The sequence below is a fragment of the Sparassis crispa genome (assembly GCF_003851025.1).
Source record: "Sparassis crispa DNA, contig_000000F, whole genome shotgun sequence".
Taxonomy (NCBI): domain Eukaryota; kingdom Fungi; phylum Basidiomycota; class Agaricomycetes; order Polyporales; family Sparassidaceae; genus Sparassis; species Sparassis crispa.
In genome coordinates, this window is record NW_020939747.1 from 2,774,317 (window position 1) to 2,796,011 (window position 21,695).

The 21,695-nt window shown below is 53.3% G+C and overlaps 9 protein-coding genes across 9 annotated transcripts; 5 read left to right on the forward strand and 4 right to left on the reverse strand.

The window, feature by feature from the left end:
• Positions 1–86: 86 nt before the first annotated feature.
• Positions 87–3,055, reverse strand: SCP_0110170 (WD40 repeat-like protein; the record flags this gene model as incomplete). The annotated part of the gene is made up of 7 exons (XM_027753246.1): positions 87–677; positions 728–1,177; positions 1,231–1,899; positions 1,950–2,073; positions 2,133–2,536; positions 2,583–2,750; positions 2,807–3,055. 7 exons carry the CDS (start codon positions 3,053–3,055, stop codon positions 87–89), a joined length of 2,655 nt encoding a protein of 884 aa, XP_027609047.1.
• A 363-nt stretch (positions 3,056–3,418) lies between these two features.
• SCP_0110180 (Mitochondrial import inner membrane translocase subunit TIM10) lies at positions 3,419–3,769 on the forward strand (the record flags this gene model as incomplete). Its single annotated transcript, XM_027753247.1, has 3 exons — positions 3,419–3,432; positions 3,487–3,525; positions 3,580–3,769. 3 exons carry the CDS (start codon positions 3,419–3,421, stop codon positions 3,767–3,769), a joined length of 243 nt encoding a protein of 80 aa, XP_027609048.1.
• A 206-nt stretch (positions 3,770–3,975) lies between these two features.
• SCP_0110190 (hypothetical protein) lies at positions 3,976–4,371 on the reverse strand (the record flags this gene model as incomplete). Its single annotated transcript, XM_027753248.1, has 4 exons — positions 3,976–4,045; positions 4,104–4,126; positions 4,187–4,309; positions 4,363–4,371. The coding sequence occupies 4 exons, from the start codon at positions 4,369–4,371 to the stop codon at positions 3,976–3,978; spliced, it is 225 nt and encodes a 74-aa protein (XP_027609049.1).
• A 424-nt stretch (positions 4,372–4,795) lies between these two features.
• Positions 4,796–6,424, forward strand: SCP_0110200 (Probable low-specificity L-threonine; the record flags this gene model as incomplete). Its single annotated transcript, XM_027753249.1, has 9 exons — positions 4,796–4,864; positions 4,920–4,962; positions 5,018–5,032; positions 5,099–5,324; positions 5,385–5,449; positions 5,504–5,564; positions 5,614–5,831; positions 5,883–6,118; positions 6,170–6,424. The coding sequence occupies 9 exons, from the start codon at positions 4,796–4,798 to the stop codon at positions 6,422–6,424; spliced, it is 1,188 nt and encodes a 395-aa protein (XP_027609050.1).
• A 105-nt stretch (positions 6,425–6,529) lies between these two features.
• SCP_0110210 (hypothetical protein) lies at positions 6,530–11,651 on the reverse strand (the record flags this gene model as incomplete). The annotated part of the gene is made up of 16 exons (XM_027753250.1): positions 6,530–7,186; positions 7,236–7,366; positions 7,417–7,509; positions 7,567–7,587; positions 7,641–7,847; positions 7,904–8,085; positions 8,141–8,320; positions 8,374–8,492; positions 8,540–8,874; positions 8,928–9,100; positions 9,148–9,356; positions 9,409–10,161; positions 10,210–10,334; positions 10,388–10,931; positions 10,982–11,399; positions 11,458–11,651. The coding sequence occupies 16 exons, from the start codon at positions 11,649–11,651 to the stop codon at positions 6,530–6,532; spliced, it is 4,341 nt and encodes a 1,446-aa protein (XP_027609051.1).
• Positions 11,652–12,190: 539 nt separating this feature from the next.
• Positions 12,191–12,736, forward strand: SCP_0110220 (predicted protein; the record flags this gene model as incomplete). Its single annotated transcript, XM_027753251.1, has 3 exons — positions 12,191–12,307; positions 12,374–12,643; positions 12,695–12,736. 3 exons carry the CDS (start codon positions 12,191–12,193, stop codon positions 12,734–12,736), a joined length of 429 nt encoding a protein of 142 aa, XP_027609052.1.
• An 811-nt stretch (positions 12,737–13,547) lies between these two features.
• On the forward strand, positions 13,548–15,242 carry SCP_0110230 (E3 ubiquitin-protein ligase itt1; the record flags this gene model as incomplete). Its single annotated transcript, XM_027753252.1, has 6 exons — positions 13,548–13,625; positions 13,675–14,111; positions 14,167–14,516; positions 14,573–14,717; positions 14,766–15,006; positions 15,069–15,242. The coding sequence occupies 6 exons, from the start codon at positions 13,548–13,550 to the stop codon at positions 15,240–15,242; spliced, it is 1,425 nt and encodes a 474-aa protein (XP_027609053.1).
• A 366-nt stretch (positions 15,243–15,608) lies between these two features.
• Positions 15,609–19,097, forward strand: SCP_0110240 (Meiotically up-regulated gene 60 protein; the record flags this gene model as incomplete). The annotated part of the gene is made up of 10 exons (XM_027753253.1): positions 15,609–15,950; positions 16,013–16,309; positions 16,362–16,640; positions 16,701–16,910; positions 16,959–17,183; positions 17,236–17,694; positions 17,748–17,948; positions 17,996–18,377; positions 18,439–18,641; positions 18,693–19,097. The coding sequence occupies 10 exons, from the start codon at positions 15,609–15,611 to the stop codon at positions 19,095–19,097; spliced, it is 3,003 nt and encodes a 1,000-aa protein (XP_027609054.1).
• An 855-nt stretch (positions 19,098–19,952) lies between these two features.
• On the reverse strand, positions 19,953–21,557 carry SCP_0110250 (V-type proton ATPase subunit C; the record flags this gene model as incomplete). Its single annotated transcript, XM_027753254.1, has 8 exons — positions 19,953–20,144; positions 20,251–20,388; positions 20,447–20,633; positions 20,697–20,765; positions 20,825–20,923; positions 20,976–21,067; positions 21,120–21,371; positions 21,426–21,557. 8 exons carry the CDS (start codon positions 21,555–21,557, stop codon positions 19,953–19,955), a joined length of 1,161 nt encoding a protein of 386 aa, XP_027609055.1.
• Between the last annotated feature and the right edge of the window lie 138 nt (positions 21,558–21,695).

A 21,695-nucleotide genomic window follows, 5' to 3' on the forward strand; every position in this document is an offset into this window, starting at 1 on the left:
GCTTTTATCTACTTTTGATACTTTGACACACTACACACTACACGTAGCCAAGCGATAATGCAATACAGACTTTGCGTACACAGCAGTCATGACGTGCCGTACTTCGCCTTGAAGTAAGGAGGCGGCAGTTTCGCGAGCACATCCACTAGTGGCCGCTCTACGACGACCAGCTCGGCAGGCCTCATGAAATCTACGAACAGAATCGACCGATAATGAGTGACGATTTTGAAGTTCTGCTGCTGTTGTCCCCGGCCCTCTTCCATGGAGACGTCGAGCCTCGATGTGGGATTGGACGATGGCTGGGCGGTAGTATGCCGCTTCCCGTCCCACCTCCTCTTCTTCTCGAACCCACCCCAGCCAGCAGACGCGTCGAGCTTGACGCGGCACAGCCAGGTCGCGCCCCAGAAGAGCGCGTGCCGGTGCGGCGTGTAAGCGCCGCCCTCCCCCACGCGCGCGCCCGGATCGAACGAGACACCGAGGATGGGGTCGTGTAGGTGCGTAAAACGCTGCGGGAGCCCGCCGTTAAGGGCCTGCGCCCACCGCGGGAACTGGCGCGCCTCTACATCGTACACCTGGATCGTGTTGTTCGCGAATCCGAGGACGAGCAAGCTCGGCGCGGAAGGATCGAAGGCCAGCGCGTGGATGGGCTGGGGGAAGGAGGGGAGTGTGCAGTGATACTGCGCCGCTGTGAGTAAGGAACGATGCGTATTAGGTGAAGATGCAATACCTGGATGGAATCGAGGTTGAACACGTGTGTCTGACAGTGGTCGTCCGTCGTCACCAACCACTGTCCGTCGGGACTGATGGCCATCCGCGTGATTGTCGCGGTCACCTGCTTGGATGTAGCAGCCTCGTTTTCGGATGATTCTCCAGCGTCCTCAGACTCCGCTGGCTCAGCGTCTTGCAGGCCCTTCCGACCTCTAATCACGCGGTTCCCTACCACGTTATCGCGCAGGCGATGGTGCTCAAATTTCCGGAGGACGCGAGGTAGACTCTCTTCATTCCCGATATCAACGACGACCACGTAAGAAGAGGTAGCGGTCGCCATCACTAGCTTCGATGAATCTGGGGTAAAGGTCAGAGAAGAGGAGCCTGTGGATGCCGGTGAACTGCCTATATGGCTCTGGATGATTGCGGAGAAGTCACGTATTCGTCTTGGTTTGAGGTCTCCACTTTGCTGCATACGGATGTCAACACAAATTCGTAAGAAGTGAACAGAATAATACACGCCTCTTGCTCCAAATGGAATAGCTTCGATTCATACCAATCCGAGATAGCAATCCATCGGCCGTCGTTAGAAATAGCGCTGGCGACGAGGTTTGTATGGACGTTCAACTCCATGTCAAGGACCCGCTCCCATCCACCGCTGGGAACGTCACCATCCAATTCGTCACTCTGCTGCTCGAAGGACAAGCGCTTCGGCAGGATACGCCACACAGTGAGCCCGGCATCCCTCATGCACAGCAGTAGACGCGCTTGACGCGCGAGGTGGACGGCAGACGAATTGCACGGGCCAGAACTGTACGCCAGCCGGCGGTGGTATGAGTCCCCGAACGTCGCCGCCGTGCTAGTGGCTAACGGATTGACCACCTTCACTACCGTGCTTGTCGGCAACGCAGCGGGAGTCAGGACAACGGACATATCGAAGCCTCCTGAGGCCAACACGGGGGCAATATCCAGAGGGAATTGTCGGCGATATGGTGGCGGAAGTGGTGAATATGGTGGCCATATCGCGATCGCACGGACGTCGTGCGAGTGCATACGGCGAGAGGAAGTTTGTACCCACCGGGATGGAGAGCCGGCCGAGGGGGACGACGACATTTCCGACCGAGATATCTTGATGTAGGAAAACTGAGTGATCTTCTGGTCCACGCCGGAAGTGTAGACGACCGTGCCTTCCTAATTGCACATCAGACCCTGCTGCGAAACAAGGAATAGAATTTACTTACAGGGCCGATTGTCAGGCAAAGAACATCTGCTGCATGGCCATGAAAACTTTCCATCTGAGTACATGTCACAGGGTCCCAGAATTTCACCATGCCCATTGAGTCTCCCGACACGATGGTGCCGTCCCTAAACACAGACGGATGCACCGTTTGAGCGAGGATTCACACTTCAGCAGCGATGCTCACCCCAGGACGCTCACTGTCCACACTAGTGTTCGTTCTCCGCGAATCTTGTCGGTCCCCATCCGGTCAAGCACTCGGCCAGTGGCCAGGTCCCATTTCCGCAAACTGGAATCTGAGCACCCAGTGACGAGCCAAGAGTCTTTCCAGTCGTTTTCGTCATCGTCGTCGTCTGATGTATCCATGGCGTCCTGTTTCTGCTTTTTTGCAGTCTGGCGAGGGATCGGCGGCCCCCAAGCAAGGCTCAGAATTCGACTTTTCACCCGGTCAAAACGCCGCATGTGCGTCAAAGAGTCGTTCTCGATCGAGAGCAAGCGAACGGATCCGTCTTCACACCCTAGTGCTAGGAGAGTCGACGCCGGATTCGGAGAGACAGCCCAGATGGTGCCTCCTTGCGAGGCGATTGTCCTCTAATCAAAGTAAGTCACCGCAGAAGAAAATGCAGATATATCTTACTCGGACACAGCTATGCTCAATGTCCCACTCGGCTAACTCGCTGCTGCCACCTGCACTGAAAAGCCGGAGGTTCAAGATGGAAGGTACTTCGTCTTCCGCCACTTCATCTAAAAATCGAATTGAGAATGCGAGCGATTCTACCTTCGAAGGATAAAGTCCCGCTAATGTCTATAAGTACCACTAGTCAATGTGAAAATACTTGGATTGGTCGGGAACAGACGTACCTTCCTCACCACCCACGCCTGCGGTGCTTCATAGTATGAGTCCGTCCCGGTCCATTCACACAGCTCGATATTGCCATTGGCTCGGCCCACGGCGAGGGTGGTGAATTTCAACGTTTGTTGGTGGGCAGTGCTTTTCTTTCCCTTCACGGAAGGTAGCCGTAGTGGTGGAAAGGAAAGTGCAGTGACCGCCGCTGGTGTGAAATCGACGAAACGACATCGGTGCACCACCAGAGTCATCCCGTCCACCATGTCTTACACGCACAATCTTTCCGACTCTTCAATGTTGAGCTTGGATGTGTACACCGGACAGAAACGCGTGGTCGAGCTGGAGATATTAGACGCCTAAGACGCGAAAGTCACGAGCAAACTTTTTCTGACCAAATGCGGCAGGCGTCATCGCGCACACCGTGGAGGTGCCGTCAACTCTTGCTGCTGTCCTCCACCGCTTCCTTCCCCTGTACACCACTGTTCGCGAGCAGGGGGCATACCTGTTCAAATTACCAGCTTCTGACACTTCCGCTCGCTTTTTGCAAAAGAATTCGCTTAAGAATGTCGTTTCTTGGGAGGTCGGCAGCCACACCGTCAGGGAGTATAAACCCTGAAAGGGTCGACATGGCCGTGCAAGAGTAAGTCGACATCGAAGGTCTGTCATCCGATGTAGTCTCAATTCATGGGCACAGGTTGGACATGATCACGGACGTGTTCAATCGCTTGGTCTCGTCAGTCTGTCAATACATTGTACTCGAATGCATGTCGTCTCAAAACGTTTTTAGGTCATGTCACGCGAAATGTATCAGCCCTCGATATGCAGAAGGCGACCTCAACAAGGGGGAGAGTGTCTGCATCGATCGATGTGTAGCGAAGTTTTTTGAAGTGAACAAGAAAGTCGGGGAGAAGCTGCAGAACATGGGTGCGAATGCCGGAGCAGCAGCGGGTGGACAGAGCGCGTTTGGATCGCTATGACATGCACCATACATCTTAAAGACCGGTCATTATGGGAGGAGGTCCGGGACGATGTACTATACACGCCATTTAATGCGCTGAGTGCGCGAAAACACTCTTGCTCGAAACTCCAGGAAGTCACATGAATAGTGAGATATCAAATGTGCACCCAACAAAACCCGGGAGAGACCTTTCTGACCCTTGGCTGGCCGCAAGAAAACCGGGTCTTACTTGGGGGCATCGGGGAAGCATTCGGCCATAGTCTTCGAGTGCTTGTTCTGCGCGTGTTCTTCCAAACTGAGACATAGTTGGGGTGAATGTAAGATCTCGTCATAAATATTGGTGGTACACTCACGCAGGGGCACGCGTAGTCAACAGCTGGTTGTGTCGTTCTCGTTAACGCAAAGATAGTGATAAAACACAGGAATTAGGACTCACGAAGGCTTGCCGACATGTCTGGCAGACTATATTCAAAGCTGCCTGGTTGGTCTTAGTTTGACTCTTCGCCGTAGCACCAGCCTTCGCGGCGTTTCTTTCTCTTTTCTGAGCAGCCTTCGCACCCTGGATGCAACGAGATCAATATCGACAGCCGAGAAGTAGCTTCGCTGGCGCACGTTGCCCATCTTGAACACCAGAACCAAGCACTGAGGAAAGAAAGTCTATGAAAGAAAGAGAGGGATGGGTCCAGAGGCTGTAGAGTCGTCAGAGAATACAGAGGCACAGAAACAACAGGCGAGCGTGCGCTGCAGGCGCTGGTCCTTTCTTACCTAATATTCCCTTTTGTAGGAGATGTTCCCTGCGGCCCGGAAGTCGATTGGCCCTGATTAGCCTCATCGATATAGAACTCCAGACAATTTTCTCCACTCGCAGAAATTTATTCCGTCCGCCTCAATTCCGTCTGGGCCGTGCACTGCGTGACCCAGTCGTGAGTCACTCTCTCGGCGATTTCGTACAAGTATGACAGAACACCGAAGTTATTACTATTACTTTTCCGGTCTGCTCAGTTTCTACAAGTAGCTCGAACGTCGCGCAGGCTGCACACCGCCAATGGCTGCCACTTTAGAAGACATTGCTGCTCAAGTGAAGTTTGACATCTTGACTAAGACACAGGAAAAGGTGATCACGGTGGCCAGGACCATTCAGACTTTTCCATTCATATGGTTCACCTCAGGACAATGAAAAGCTGCTGAGGGAGATCTCCAGGAGTTTCATCTGTGATTATCTTCTTTCTGTGCCCGCCTCCAGAAAACATACTGATCTTGAACAAAGCCGATACCATTACAGGTCAGAACTTGAGGCCGACAGAATGACGGGAGCCGTTTGGAGCTCTGACAATATTGGTCTTGATAGCGCCTACGAAGGAGATGTATGCTTATGCTCTCCGTGCTTCTCTTGGCGACGATGTCTACAACGATCCTTCCACGGAGGCTTTGGAGGCACATATGGCACAGCTCACTGGGAAGGAAGCGGCGCTCTTCGTTCCCTCCGGGACTATGTCCAATCAGCTTGCCTTGCGCACCCATCTGAAACAGCCTCCCTATTCTGTATTGTGTGACCATCGTGCGCATATCGCTAGGTGTGTCCCATCAATGTATCTCATGTCCCTTACTTCATGGTCACTTGTTTTCTTGAACAGACACGAGGCAGGCGGAGCGGCGTTCCACTCTGGTGCACATTTGGAGTGCGTTCCTCCCTCCAATGGTATGAAGTGCACTCAATTGTACCCCATCTGCTAACGTTCGAGGTCCCATCCAGGACATCATCTAACCGTTGCTGATGTTAAGGAGAACGTCGTTACGGAAATGAACATCCACTAGTCGGTCACCTTTGCTACATGTCGATAATTCACACTAATATTCCAGCAGCGCTCCGACAGAAGTCATTGCCCTTGAAAATACTTTGAATGGAACCATCATTCCACAGGAAGATATTGAAGCCATTTCCGAGTTTGCACACAGCAAGGGAATTAAGATGCATCTCGATGGAGCTCGGATTTGGCATGTCGCAGTCGCGACGACTACACCCATCAAGACATTGTGTGACCCATTTGATTCTGTCAGTATTTGCTTCAGCAAGGGCCTTGGTGAGTAAGACAATCCTGGAAGCGATACTGTGAATAATGCGAAGATACCAGGTGCGCCGATTGGGTCCTGTCTCGTCGGCTCAAAGGAATTCATCACCAAAGCTCGCTGGTTCCGGAAGTTGTTCGGTGGGGGAATGAGACAGACGAGCTTCATGGCAGCGGCTGCCGCATATGCTCTGACACATAACTTCCCACTGTTGCCTGGTGTACACGCTCTTACCAAGAAACTGGAGAATGGCCTCGAAGGGCTCGGCGTTACTATCACCAGCCGTGCCGAGACGTGCATGGTATGTGATCGCTCATATGGAGATTCATGCTGAATCTCGAATTCATTATAGGTCTTCTTCGACGCCTCTCCTATTGGCGTGAACTACGAGGAGGTAGTGGATAGGGCGAGCAAGTTGCCTGACCCGATCGATGTTGGTGGTTCAAGGCTGGTCGTTCACATTCAAACTTCCCCAGACGCAGTCGAGGATTTCTTGTCGCTCATGCGGACCCTGGCTCAAGAGAAGAGAGATGCAGGGTTTGCTCCTACTCAGAAAAAGGTTAATGGTCTTCCCAACGGCAATATCTATCACAAGGTCCGCACGTAGCCCCACCGCACCGTGTTTCACATTTCCGTTGCAACAGTAGAACTCATAGAGTACGATAGTGTGGGATGATGTTAAATTAGACATATATACAGATAACTTATACTTCTATCCCCTCCCGGCGTATCTCTGCTTTTCGTACTCCCTCCACAAAGCCTTCATAGTAGCCTTCCCGCCAGCACCCAGAGCGGATACCATCATTGCATCTCTGTTGTGCTCTCCCAGCATATCACAGAGGGCAAATAGCCCAGGTTGCAATTCTCTGCGAATTTGAGTGGGGACAATGCACAGAGGATCATTGACAGCGTCAATATACGCTGTTAAGACGTACGCCGCGTGCTTTGAGAAGGGGCGGACGAGTGACCCCGGTTTCTGACTCTCGGAAGATGGTCCGTGAACGCGCACCACTGTCTTCGTAGAGAGTGTGGTCATTAGCCTCGCCAACGCCTTGCTTTCCTCGGACGACAACGGCGTGTCCGCACTGACCCATTTCGGGAGGGTGTTCATAACAAGTCTGCTTTGCTTCCCACCGAGGTGAGGTCGCGGACTTCGCAGAGCTATTGTCAGCTGCCGCAGGATCATGCCCAGATGGGGCAGAGTGTGTAAGACCAGATCACGGCGAAGTCGAACTAATGCGTTAATCGTCGCGATTACCTCGTGGAAGATCGTCGTGTCGGTGGTACTGTCATGCTCTGCTGAACCTGCAAAGACGGCTCCCAGGATTGACCAGATGCTAGATAGGTCCATCGACCTAACAGACGCAGGCTAAAACCGACGGTAAGAAACATCACGAATTGTACATGAAGCGACTTACATGGTCATTGAAGTGTCGGCTCATGAAGTTGAGAACTTCACGCCGGAGATGTGACGATGTGAGGAATATAGAGCAATCAGCGAAGAGGATGAGGCATCTGGTTACGTGGCTTTGCGTTGTCTTCAACGATCCTGGACAGAACATTCGTATCACAAGATGATGTCCCTCGAGGTAGGCTCACCTTGAGGAGCGTCATGCACCATGATGCTGGAAAATCGCACAAGGCTGGCAATGTCTCTAATTGGGAGTTTGTCTATGTTTGACAAGGCTTCGGCTGTAGAGTCTAAGATGAACTCGAAGTTTGCGAGGCTCAGCGTTTTGGACACGTTACACAGCTGCTTGTCCACAAGGCCTAGGAAATAAGGATGCAGTGCCTCAATACCAGTGACAACCGAGAAGACACACCTGACGATCCACACAGGCGAAAAAAGGTGATGTATGCAGCAATAATGCACTGCAAGTGCACAGGCCTATTGACGTCCGTACATGTCGAAAGTTCTGCAAAGAGAATGTCTGACACAAAAAGACAAATACGGATGGGAGGAGGTGTCTCCGCTTTTAGCGATAACAATTTTCCGACCAGCAAGTGGCCGAACTTGTCCGTGGACATCCCTGTAATTTACTTGAGCCAGTCCGCAAACGACAACGAGGCTAAGCGCAGCTCTTACCTTTGAAATTTAACCAACGCCCCAAGCTCAGCGCACAAGACCAAGTTTGGAGTATCTCGCCTTGCATCAGGACCTTGCTTGCTTCGCCATCTTGAGCTACTAGTTTCAACATCGAAGGTAGGTAAACAGAGATCATATGTGCTTGTAGACGGCGGAGAGAACCTCTCAACGTTTCCGAGAAACTAGGCGCCAATGTTAAAAACCGGTAGAGCCAGAGAGGGTCATCGTGGTACGCACTGAGACGATTCGTGATCGGAGGTCAAGATATCAATGAACCTCAACAGGCTCTTCTGACGGATGCCATGCTGGAGATACTGCGGCTCCAATGACATGGCAGATGTGAGTATATCATCGAATCTTCCTATCACAGCAGTGACCGCATCCTCCTCGCCTTTCCTTGCGGCCTTCAGAAAAGACCTGCGAGCAGAACTTAAGCGAAGACATTCAGATACGGAACTCATACAACCCACGCCAGGTGCATGCCGATGATGTCCAGTGTAACAGAAACTAGTTCATCATCCAGCGTGTCTCCAGTCGTAGTTCGAGACAAACATGGCTCCATCAAGAAAGCCAAGTAATCTGCTGCTGCCTAGGCCATGTATCAGCGTGCGGAATGTGTAGGGAATAATTACTTACAGTATGGTCAATAGTTCCAAGGTAAGACATGGTACGACAGACGAACTCTCGTACAACTAAAATCAAACGCCTATTAACGTTCGTTGGTCCGTTGGTCCGTGGTGCTATTGCCATCGTGACATCTGCTGCCAATGCTCGGCGAAGAAAGTCATGACGAGAGGTGCGAGGCAAGTATTCTGCAGGGGCTTGCAGTAGTATCTCGTAGACTCTGACGATCTTGCGCATATCTTCAATCGGACTTTGTGCAGATCCATCCTGGAGTTCGGAAAACACTAGGGGCAGATTAATCAGATCAAGCGGAGCTGTTTCACTCTGCATTTCGGCGAGGAGGACATCTGCATATGCACATGTAAGATATGTAGAACCGTTCGATCAAATCATAATGTACCTCTGAGACGATGCAGTTCCCAGAATTCTGCATTATGGAAAGCCTTCGTCAAGATGACAGTGACATTCACTGCCTTTTGCACTTCTGACGGTGCTGTAGGAGAAAGGTGACCAAATTCCATGGACATAATCAGCTTTGCCAGGCGAGCCAACTGAACCTCGGAGGCATGCATACTAGTATCAAATCAGAATATGAGCTTTACACAACGCAATCTACTCACTGAAAATGAGGGAGCCATCTCTCGAAGAGAAGATGGCATAGAGCTACTGCGCCTTGATCATATGCGACATTGCCGGTCAATTCATGAGATTTGCCACTCCAAGAGGCATCGCTACGGCCGATATGGTGTTCGAGGTACTGTAGAACTGCGTCGAAGACATTCTCGGCATCTCCTGGATCTTGTTCGGATTGCCTGAGCAGAGAACGGAACTGCAAACATTTGAGCGTCAACCCCAACCGTGAATTTGAATGGTTTCCGTACCATCTCCAAGCTGAATTCCGGTGAGGACTCTTCCGATATCACACTCGAAAGCATCTTCGATGTTATGTGCTCATCGAAAGGGACATCAAATTGCAACTGGGGTGACATAGTCAATCCGTAGTGTACACGGAGAGCTGCACCGGCGACGATCTGCCAACCCCAGGTATCCTTGCGATCCTTGCCCAAGCGGTCCAAAGCTTCCTCTGGTGCGACGGGCACCATCGCGGAGCACACCTCATGCAGTAACTGCTGGATCTCATGATGGACGTCTTCCAAAATTGCATGCATTGGCGTAGATGTCAGGATCACCACTACGGCACGAGCCACGAGAGCAAAAGACACTGCCGCCCATTCTGGGTCTGCAGATTTCGCAGGCGCAGTCGAGGAACCCTTCTTGCGCTTCTTACGAGCCCCGTCCCCATGAATAGCGGCGTTTGCTGCATCATGCTGGGTGAACTTGTCGAACGCATCTTTGAAAGTCTGCAGCGCTATCTGCACCGTCTCCAACACCTGTCCTGGCGTCAGGAAGCTGCGGATGGAATTGGACAATCGAGTTAGGTAGGAGGGACTGAGGAGAGAGCCAGAGAACGTGTCATGATACACCGTGCGGGGTTGCTGCCCGACAGCCTGGATGTGGTGTATTGAGAATGCATCGAGCCAATAGACGATGAAGGACGGCATGGTTCGAGTTTTCGCATGATAATCGAGAAGTAAACCTAGGTAAATCAAGACCGATGGCATGCATTCAGAGATCTAGCACGGGAAATTAGTACAGGCTTAGATAAGTGCGCAAATACTCACTGCTACGAGTTTCGGCAGTATTGCGGGCAAAGCTGGAGACATAATGTCATAGTCAATTCGCGCGAGCGTGGAGAGAAGCTCTATAGCGGAGTTAAGTCGCTGGAAAAGTCGCTGATTACTCCGGGCTAAAGTCACGCCAACATGAGCATCATGAAACTGATCCAAGTGAGTCACCTACATTCCGAAGCAAATTCCAGAACGTCTATGGCAAGTTGACCACTGCGCTTCAACAACTGCACGGCATGCTCGTCTCTCACATTGTAGAGGTTCTCACTATCAACGACTGCGAGTAACGCAATTCTTGTTAGCCAGAGCTGCTCCGACTCTTTTCCTTCTGTGAGCAGATTGTCGCAAGACGCGAAGAAAGCCATTCCTGCGCCCTGTACCTGTTTGGTGATATCCCCTGGTACTTGGTTGGAGCCGTGCCCGAACAGAGCGCTTTTGTGCTTTTTGATAGACTGCATGAAGGACATGAAGAGACGAGGGAAAGAAGTGAGGACAGTCTCGGGTGTATTGGCCATCCCCTTGGTGAACTCTTCTTTCAATGCGGCATCGAAATGCTGGTCTCCTGCTTGCCGCAGCACTTCAAGGCTGAAGAGGGTATCGACTCCTGCCGAGTATATCTCGGACGCAAGAACTTGCTGTTTCGTAGTCTCGTTTCCTTGAAGTTGGATACACGTCAACCAGTGCACGAGATGATTCTGCACGAAGGTCGGATAGAGCTACGACGATTATGAGACATGAAGTAACACCTAACTGCGCAACTCCTCACCTTCTTTTTGTTCGCAGCATTAGCCAGAGCTGCTCGGTAGGCTTGAACAACCAAGAGTTGAGCCTGTACAACATTTCGCCCGTTCATCTCTTCCCCTTCATGGGGCACAATCGACCAGCCAAGCACGGCGCCGAAACACTCGAGGAGAGCCTCAATACCGATTTTGGGCACCGCTAAAGGCCATACGACAACCAGACAACGCGAAACCAACGCGTTCAAATTCAAATTCACTTCTGAATCTGTTGAAGACAACATGTTGAAGAAATCTCGGACGATTGGTGCTATTGGCAAGCAGTTTAGCAGGGGTATTAACCACGCCTTCGCGGCACGAGCGGACTCGCCCGCTCGTAGGCTATCACACGAGAGGATCTCGGACAAGAGTTGCCAATACCGATCATCAAGTAATGGGTCCGCGTCCCTGTGGAACATGCACGTTACTCCGTGATGTGAATACAAACGTGGGGGAGGCTGCGTACCTCGATTTGTGTTTCAGAAGACGCATCAGGATCCAGTCGACGATGACCTCGGCCTTGTTCGGAATATACAGAGAGGTATCTTCCCATGCTTTACTGGCAAGTTCAATCTTGAGTGGACCACCGGGATGAGGAGGGTCAGAAGCTGCCTTCAGCCCACGAATGAAGCCCTGGGCCGCTGACTGTGCACTGGTCATGAATGCCGGTTTCAGGAATGTCAAGGTCGAGTCAAAGAATTACAACGAGCTGCACCCGTCCCACACTCGACGTTTCGAAGTCTCGAAGGCCGCACAATTAATTGATAGCAAGCTTGCGGTTGTTCGGAAACTTTTGGTGTCAGACAAGAAAGTCAATTGAGGAACACCACGTGCAGTGGTGAGGTTTTTGGCGGCCTGAGGCAGGGCATCCGAGTCTAGCATGCTGCGTCCAACTTACAGTCACTGGCGACATTTTGCCCTGGACCCTCCTTCTTGCTATTCCTCGTCGGACTTATCACAAGTACGACCATTAACGTGTATAAATGGCCTCGCCTTGGTAAGGTCAATCGAAGCTGGCGAACTCTATCCCTCATGCCGTCTGCGTGTAACATTAGCCTTGTAGGGAGTCTTTCGCGGTAGCACGAGAATCTGCCCCGCCATCGGATATACACGCCGTCAGAATATATATACGGTGTGTCTTTGATTGAGAAAACCCACAGAAACGCGGTTTTACTCGTCGTATAGCGGGTCCTGACGTTATGGCTGGCTTCCTGTGGCTGGTGTGGTACGAACCTGTTACAAGAACCTCCGCAAGGCACTGGACCTTGGCTGTGACTTACGAAGCTCATGAACAAGCTTATGCAACATTTTATGAGGTACCGCTATGCTCAGTCTTGTCTATTCTCTGTGATACACCGATTCTAACTCTTGGAACAAAAAAGATGTTGGGCTCCGGTAGCGCGGGCGGATACAAGTCGAAGGTCGCACGTCGCGTACGTCTAACGAGCGGTCATGGTGCTTCACCCTACTCTGGCAAAATACTCCTCGGCGAGATCATTGACCCCGTCCTCGGCGCTCTCGAGATGTACAGCGAGACAGCCACTGATTTAGTGAACTCTCACAATCAGAAACGCGACGCTCGCGAGTATAACAGCCAAGATTGGGCGATCATCATCATTAGGAGCTTGGAGGATGCTCTCTTACTCCCGCAGGTCCGATGCCCTTTGTGTCCATTGCTACTTATGCTGAGTTTCGCTTTACAGGGTACACTCGCGAGAGTGGAGAGATGTCCCAAGCTCGGGTGAAGCCTGTCGCGGTCAATTCTGGCCTATACTTCTTCATCCCCAGTTTTTGGTCGCTCGATACATCACATAGGTCCTCTACTAGTAGTGTTTTCATCCCGGGTAGTATCACGCTGTGATGAATCGCTCCCATTTTCGTCGGGATTTTCGGTCGTATTTGTTCTGCTGTTTGACGTGTTCTCTCACCCATTTGTTCATCACAATATAGCACATAACCTCTGTAAATACTATAGAATATTTCGGTCGTGAAATGCATTCCTCCAAGTCATTCTGCTGCGTTTTCGACGTCGACGAGGTAATCAAACCCTAACCTGAGTCTTGGGGTTTATGTCTTCGCCAGGAGAGTTTCCTACAGGCTTTCTGATTATTGTCGCTACATCCAAGCTATCAATCTGTGACTTAATTTTCCATGGAGAGCCCAGAGATTATGTAGCTTATGTGTTGTATATCTAGCAGGGTGTCGCGACGTCACTTGGCGGCTCCCGGTGCTTCAAGTTGGAACAAACGCTCGTCCACCGTGGATGTTATGTCTCCTGAATGAGTTGCCGTCATCAGCTCTGTTAGTTCGTGAATCTTGTGCTTCAAACATCCAACCTGGGTCTCATATGGACAACTTACGGCTGTACAAGCGAAGCCCTAACCTTAACCCCAAAATAGCAGTTTGCTTCCGGCGAGTCATCCGATGTAACTCGCCACCACGTCTTACTCAGACAAAACACTCCGTTCTCATTCTGAGCAGCTGGCAGGCGCAAGCCACACATGGCCTGTCGCTGTTGACATCTTCTTGTTTGTCAAGCAGCTCGTCTTCTGAAAGATGACTGCGTTGTCCATAGATCAGCCTGACCTGGACCTTTGTGCGTCACTACAGCGGGAGGAATGGGAAGTCTTGGAGGTATGCCATTAGTCGCCTGGATTTAATCGTGAAACTCATGTTCGTGCAGTCGATTTACCCAGACTGTGTCTCGAACGACATAAAGCATGGGATTGTAAAGCTGGAAGTCCCCATCGAGTTTCCGGACCCAAGATCTATCGCGTTGGTTGACGATCATACAACGCCTTTCAGGCGAACGGACCGTTTCCCTCATGGTCTCCTTCATTCTCGGACAGCTGGCCTTTCTATATTATCTCTCTCCACACTTCCGCCCATTCTACTGGATGTACTATTACCGCCTACCTATCCATATACGCCCCCGGAAATTGTATCGATACATGCAACACATTCGTGGTTACCTCGTAATCTTGGTCTGCACCGCAGTTTGATGGAAAAGTGGCGAGAAGGAGAAGGAGTTCTATACACTTGGGTAGAGTGGATCCGCACCGGAGATTTCTTAGATGGGTGTGGACTCGTTTCGAGCTCGGAAGAAGGAACTATAATTTCGTACGTTCGTTACCTGAAATGTCACTGCGTAGGTTTTGACTGAGAATTCAACCAGCATACCACATCCTGCCGTTCATCAACTTAATTCGTTCCTGAAAGCGTACGATACTTCAGCGCAGTTGACAAGATTCTCCCAGAACTCATATTCATGCGAAATTTGCTTGACATCCATCAAAGGAGCTCGGTGTATACTGCTGTCCTGTTCACACGTGTTCTGTCGTGCTTGCCTAGAAGACTTCTGGAAGCTATGCATCAAGGAGGGAGACGTTGGACGTGTAGGGTGTCCAGATCCGGGATGTGTCAAGGAGGGACGAGAAGCGAACGAAGAGGATGTGAGGAGAGTGGTTACGGAGGAAGAGTTGAAGAGGTGGAAATGGTTGCGGGAGAAGCGCACACTGGAGAAAGGTGCAGTTGGTCTGAGGTTTGATTTTCGGGGCATCGTCTCACTGCTGGGTTAACAGATCCAACTCTCATTCACTGTCCATTATCGTTCTGCCAGCATCCCGTAGCCAAACCACAGAACGTCGAGGAGGGGTCTGGATGGGAACGCCTGAGGACATGTCTCGAATGCGGATTCTCGTTTTGTGCTTATTGCAGACGTACATGGTGAGTTATTGGCTGAAGACAGGATCGATCTTACTCATCGTTGAACAGGCATGGTCCCCTTAGTGAGTGCACGATCGCCTCGTCCGATTCGCTCGTATCCAGATACATGGAGCTGCCGGAGCAATCTCCTGAGCGGCAGCTTATAGATCGACGATATGGAAGAGCCAATCTCCTGCGCCTTGTGGCGAAATACGAGGAGGACCAGGCAAACAGGAAGTGGCTCGAGCAATCTACAATGGCCTGCCCGACCTGTCAGGTGCATGTAGAGAAGTCGATTGGCTGCAATCACGTATGTCTCGCCCACCGATGAAGTTCTTTGGGCTGTTTACTCATCCTTGCGCTCTCATCCAGATGACGTGTGCAAAGTGCGGCACCCACTTTTGCTATCGGTGCGGCGCCAAGCTGTTGGCGCAGGACCCGTACGCGCACTTTTCAAGGCCGGGACAGAGATGTTACATGAAGCTGTTTGACATCCACAGCGAGGAGAATGACTGGCAGCCGGTAGACCTGTTTGACAATGTGTAGCGTAGCCGACCATAAAGGGGTGAATATATTCTGGGCCTGCGACGGGCGGAAAAGACAGGAGATTCGGGGGGCGGCGCGGACTGGAGGGGTGGGAATGTTGAAAGTCCGCCAGGAAAGCGCAGGGCTCCTTCCACCGATATTCTAGTGCATTTTGAGGACTCCTCCTATACGTGTATCTTGCTCTCTCCTTGTTTCTGTCGACTACCAGCCTCCTTCACCCTTTTTTGAGGCTGCGCGGGGCTCTCCCGGATACCACTTTGTCCATACCCCTCAGAACTACCGCATACCCTCGCTGTTTCCGTACCGCCCGACCCCGTCATCTCAAATACTGTATATTTGAATCGCATCTACTCCTGGACAAGCACAATGGAAATCTACACAACATCTTTTACTTACCCGCGCCGCGCACGACTCGCTCATTCTCCTGCTTCTTCTCTCGAGTTCTCTGCCAACGAGCTTCGCAGGGCGGATTCGTACTCTCATCTCCAACAATATGCCAACAATAATCTTTCCGAACCTCAGGGGACTGCGTCCCCTTCCGACTATGACGCCCTTCAAAAGCTCGCCGTGGTGGCCATGGGGCTGCACGGCGTTCATATTTCCTTCACGCCCGCCAACCATGGTCAGGCGTGGAACTTCCAGATTTCTGGAGCCTACCAACAAGTCATGCTCGCCAGGGGATTGATTATGAAGGAGTGCCCCATCCAGGTGAGCCGATGACGTCGTCAGATGTTTTCGTGAGGCGTCGTCACTCAACCCGCTCCGCCTAGAACCGTGCGTCCATCAAGGTAGCGCGGTCAGAAATTCTTGATTCCCCTTCTGGGAAGGCCAGTCTGAAGCCCGAAGTCTGTCGACTCCTCGACGATGTTGCTTCTCAGACCTTTGCGCATATCGCGGTCGTCAACAGCGCTCATACTTTGTCGACGCGCAGTCTTCCGGATGGTATCAGTAACAGCGCTGGGTGGTCTGGCTTGGAAACTGAACGCGTCTGCGAGCTTGTCATTACAGGCCAGGGTGATTCCGTCGAGCTCGCTCGCGTGGGCCTCCTGGTCATGTTGGACGAGCTGGTGAGTATTTATGACGTAGCCGACTACCGAGCATATCTCATTTGCGATATAGAGCAGTTTGCATTCGGAGTCTTGCGAAATTGATCGCACGCTGCACGCCATCGTGGCCGGCAGGAAGCGCAACGTCTTACAGTCCATTCAGGAGGAGACTGCGACCAACGTCTACTTCCCGTCTCCGCTGCAGGGACTTCTCGGTCTCGATTACGCTGCAGCCAATGCGTCCTCTCCGGGTCAGCAGAATAAGACGAATCCCAATATTATCAGGATCACAGGCGAGTTTTTCGGGGTTCAGCGTGCTCGCGACATGCTATTCCAAGTGTCTATGACCAAGGTATGCAGGCCCATTCCTCAAGGCTTTTGTGTCAGTCGTGATGATAGGTGTCATTTCCAGAATAAGCAGATACTTTCTCGTGACAGCGCAATTCTACCTCGCAAGATGGACTGGATGGTCACGGAGCGCGCGGAGGACCTGAAGGCGCTCATGCACGACAATGCTACATTTATTCAATTCCCTCCTATTGGTAGTCCGACGAGTTTAATCACTGTATATGGAGACCACAGGGTCAACATCCAGAGAACCATTCGCTCTATCATGCAACTGGTACGTCCCGGAATACCGTGTGTTTGCCGCGCTGACATACTGTGTCAGGCTTGTCAATATTATGTAGCATCTCTTTGGCTTCTTCCTGCGCAGTTCAATGTCCTCATGCCATCGACAACCGTGAACCCCACTCAAGTTTCTGCGATCATTAAGCAGGTGTCTCTCGCCTCCGGTGCGGAAGTCGTGTTCAAGGGCATGTCCTTTGAGATGCATGGCCTTGAGCATGAAGTACGCGCCGCAGTGAGCATGCTGCTTGAGTTGGACATCATCAAGGTACGTTTATCCTTACCGTGTGCATTCATTCGGTACTTAATGTTCATTCCAGACTTTCCACCACGAGATTCGCTTCCAAATTGAGCTTGCGAACGAGCACCGGGAATTCATCAGCGGTAAGAAGAACGGCAAGATCAACAAAATTATGCAGACCACGAACGTCAAGATCAAGTTCGAGACGTTCAACGAGTACAACTTCCTGATCGACATATCTGGCAATGATGCGTCTGTTCTTCAGGGGCTGACCCTTCTGCAGGAAGAACTTCCAGCGGAGATCTCGTTCCATGTTCCCGAGTCCTACCACAAGCGCATTATCGGCGTCGGAGGTCGGAGCATCCAGCGGATTATGAAGAAGTATGGCGTCTATGTCAAGTTCTCGAACGCGGAGGAGTTTGCGGCTATGGGTGGATACAATGACAACGAGGACAATGTGGTCGCAAGGACTCCAGCCAAAAACGCGATGAACTTGGAGAACCTGAAGCAGTCCGTGATGGAGCTCGTCAACCCGAAGGTGCGCGGATATTAGTGCAATGTTACCGTCGCTTACACATTTCATTGCACTAGGACAAGGACTACATGAACGAGACTGTGTCCATTCCTCGGAAGTACCATCGTACTCTGCTCGGCGATAAAAGCATTTTCATTCGTGACATCGAGGCGAAGACGAACTCATCGGTCCGTTTTCCTGACAAGGAGACTGCATCTGACTTGGTCACCATCTTTGGACCGGAAAGCCAAGTCCAGATTGCTGCGACGATGCTCTTGGTACGTATATTTATGGATGTGAGTGCCAAACACTTATCCTCGATTAGGAGCATGTGCCGTTCGAGGCTGACATGGCGGTGCCTCCGCACCCCGAACTCGCCCATATCTGTGCCTCCTCTGACTTTGCCGCTTTCGTGGAGAGGGCCAAACGCGACTTCCAGGTGGTCATCTCGCCCAACATCAAGGCGGGGTCACCTGGACCATCCACCGAGACACCTACGGAATGTTCGTTCAAGTTCAGGTGCCAACGGAGCAACAGCGACTTCTTGGTCACCGCTCGCGAGATGCTGGAACAGTTCCTCATCGGCCACAACGTGCATGTTTACCCCTCGGCAACGTCACGCACCCACCAACGGGGCGACTCATTTGCGGACGCATTCCCGCACTTCGACAGCAAGGTGCTCTCTACTGCGCGCACCCGACATCAAAGTAAGTTGCTGCGTATAATATACCATCGACGACGGAACAATGACCTACGGGCTGTTCGCAGATTCTGCCGACCTCGGACGCCCTTCGGAGGCTATGATCGACAGACGGCTCAGACTCGCCAGTTCCTCGCCGGATGTCAAAGCCCTGTTCAACAACTCACCGTCGTACATCTACCACGTTGAGGAAGAGGAAGATGTGGAGCCTCAGCCAAACTACGTGCCCGGACCGTCGAGCAGCGATTACTGGACGCCGCTGCCGCCTATTGTAAGGCACCCTTCCTGGCCTCAATTCACCTCTGACCCCATCCTCCCGCAGGGTTCGGGTGTCCCGCATCGTGCGCGGCACGTCGAGGAGGCGCTGAAACGGGGGTCGGACTCGCTACTTGAAGCCAAGCTTAAGGACCAGCTCGCGAAGCCGCGGTCGCTCACGAACCGTGCGCAGTCGCTGGACCTCACGTACTCGCTCTCGCGCATCAGCGAGGCGCCGCGCATGGGGTCCGGCCTTTCGCGTCCCGACTCTCCCGACCACTCCGCTGCGGGCACGGGCACGGATGGCACGTCCAGCCCTATATCGGCGACAGCGCCGTCGTTCCCTAGTGTGTATGGCCCACCGGCGGGGCGAAGCGGGGTCGTGGGCGCCCCTATTGGGCGCGGGGGCCTCCCGATGGACCAGGACGCGGTGGACGAGGTCGCACGCGTTATCTCGAACTTGGGGCTTTAAGCCGCTCGACTTCGCCGACTCCCCCGCTCCGCCGGACGCAGCCATGCGCTGCATAGACGCTACGGTGGGCGGGGAGGCGCGGCGTGCTTCGGGCGCGGTGCTCCACCGTGCGCGCCAAAAATGATTGTGAATATTCGTTCGCTCGTAGCAAAAGCCTGCGTGCCAGGACCAGATCTCGCGGACCACCAGTGTCTTCCCCTTCTTGTTTGGTGTTCGGTGCCAATTTGTTTCGGCTCAATCTTCGCCTTCGCCTCTGTTTTGCCACTCACCGCACGCGCCTTTCCATCCCTCTTCGTCCTCGCTGCTCGCAATTGTCCGCCGCCACCGCACATACGCTATTATATATATACACTAGACCGAATACTGCTCCACCGTCTACCCTCTTTGTTTATTTGCTCGTCCTCACCGTCCGTCTGCTCGTCTCTCGTCTCTCGTCTCGTCTCGTCTCATCATGTCTGATTTATCTAACTCCATCTGACCGCACGTCGACGCCGCGTTCCGCTGCATGCCGAATTCGAGTCACCGCACGTTGGTGTACCATACATATACTTACCGCAGCCGCTGGTTCCCCCCCTCTGTTCAGACGCAGTGCGGGTTGGTCGGGTGTACGTACATAGTTAGTGCTCAGATACAGTGGGTGTAAGTACCGCTGAGTTGAATGAAGGTAGCGATATACATCACAATTTTCTGCTCGTCGTTGCGTGTGGATTTTAAGTGCGGCGTGTTGAGAAACAGAGTGCGATTCGTTCGACTCGTGTATGGACTACAGTACCGACGGTCATTCCATGCATGCTTCCGAACCCCATCTCGACCCTCCCCACCGCTCTGCAAGGCCCGCTCCTCGGGGGCGAATAACTAGAAAACGATCCACGGCACCTCGAAGAGCACAAAGTCAAAGTACTCCTGCTCGAGCAGCGCCTGGTACTCGCCCGCGCCCTCGCCCCCATCCGTCTTCGCGTTCGTCTTCGCGTTGGACGCGCGGCGGCCGAGGCGCGCAAAGTGCGTCTGGAGCGCCGAGAGCGTGCGTTTCGTCGCCTTGGGCTCGGGCTGCGCCGGGGGTCGGCGGGGGAGCCGGGGATTACACGAGCGGGAGGGTCGGTCAGTGGGCGTTAGTGCGTGTGCGAGAGAGAGCAGGAAGCGAGAACGGGCGCACCTTGACGAAGAACGCGGAGTAGGAGGCGGGGAGGCCGTAGCGGAGGACGCTCTCGACGAAGAGGCGGAGGACCTTGAGGTGCACGAGGATCTGGAACGCCTCGGAGAAGTTGGTGCGCGCGAGGCGGAGGAGCTCTGTCTGCGCGCACGCGTCAGCTTAGCGCGGGATCCGCGCGGCGGGGGAAGGGGGTGCGCACCCAGAGCTCCTTCTCGGCGGAGTCGGCGGAGGCGAGCTCCTCGCGCTGGCGCTCGAGGAGCGCGTCCGAGTATGCGAAGTCGCGGACGACGTAGCGGCTCTCGCGGCACTGGTGCGCGAACGCGTCGTGCGACTTCTTGAAGAGGACGACGGCGAAGAGCGCGTACTCGTCGTCTGCCGCGAGCTGCCTGTGTGCGCGCAGCGGTCGCGGGCGGGGTTAGTTGGGGTGAGTGGGGATCGGCGGGACGTACGTGGCGGAGCGGGGGACGACGAGCGGGGCGAGGCGCTCGTACTTGGCGGTCCAATCTTTGACGAGGTTCCTGTGGGCGCGGGGAGCCTGAGCGGGTCGCTGTCTGGCGGGAGGGGAGAGTGGACATACCTGGGGACGGCGACGAGTACGGTCTCGAGGAATTCGGAGTCGAGGACGAAGTTGTCGCGGTGGACGACGTCGGCGAGCGAGCGCACGGAGAGGTTGCCGCTGCGGGAAGAAGCGTTAGAGACGGGGGAGAACGGCATAACGGAGGACGTGCGTCTTTTTGCGCTGGAGTTGGACGAGCTGGCCCTTTGCGAGGTTGTAGGTGTTGAGCTTTACCTTCATGACGTTGTCGATGGAGGACATTTCCTGCGTGCGCGTGAGATGGGCGGGGGAGGAGAGAGACGGGTGGAAGACGGACTTTGTTGAGGACGTCGACCATGTCCTTTATGGGGCGCTGGGTGCCATAGCGGCCGTCGTTCCAGTGCCAGTGGTGGAGGAGGTAGGTGTCGACGGGCTCCTCGTTGACCTGGATGTGCTGGGCGAGCTTTGCGGGATCGTTGTTGAGGAGGTTGCGGAGAGTGTCGACGGACTTTGCGACGGTGGCGGTGAAGGAGGCGTCGTACTTTGGGAGCTCTTCGGAGAGGGAGACGAGGGACTCGAGGGTGCCTGTCTGTGAGCGAGGCGGGTCAGCAGGCGGCGGGTACAAGACGAGGAGAGAGACCACCTTGAACTGGGGGAGAGGGAGAGGGGCGAGGTTGGGGCTCTTGCCGCCGTTTGGGAGCTTTGCCTGGAGAGAGGAGAGAGAGTCGCCGTCTGCGGGGACGGCGATGAGCCAGGTGCTCTGGTCGGACGGCATCGTTGGTGCGTCCGCCCGCGCTGGGCGTGAAGCGCACTCTCACTCTTGGGTTAGGGTCATGCCAGGTTAGGGTCACGCTTGCCCGGGTTAGGGTCAGACGAGGCTATCGCGCACGTCGCCCGAGTTCGGGTCAGACGA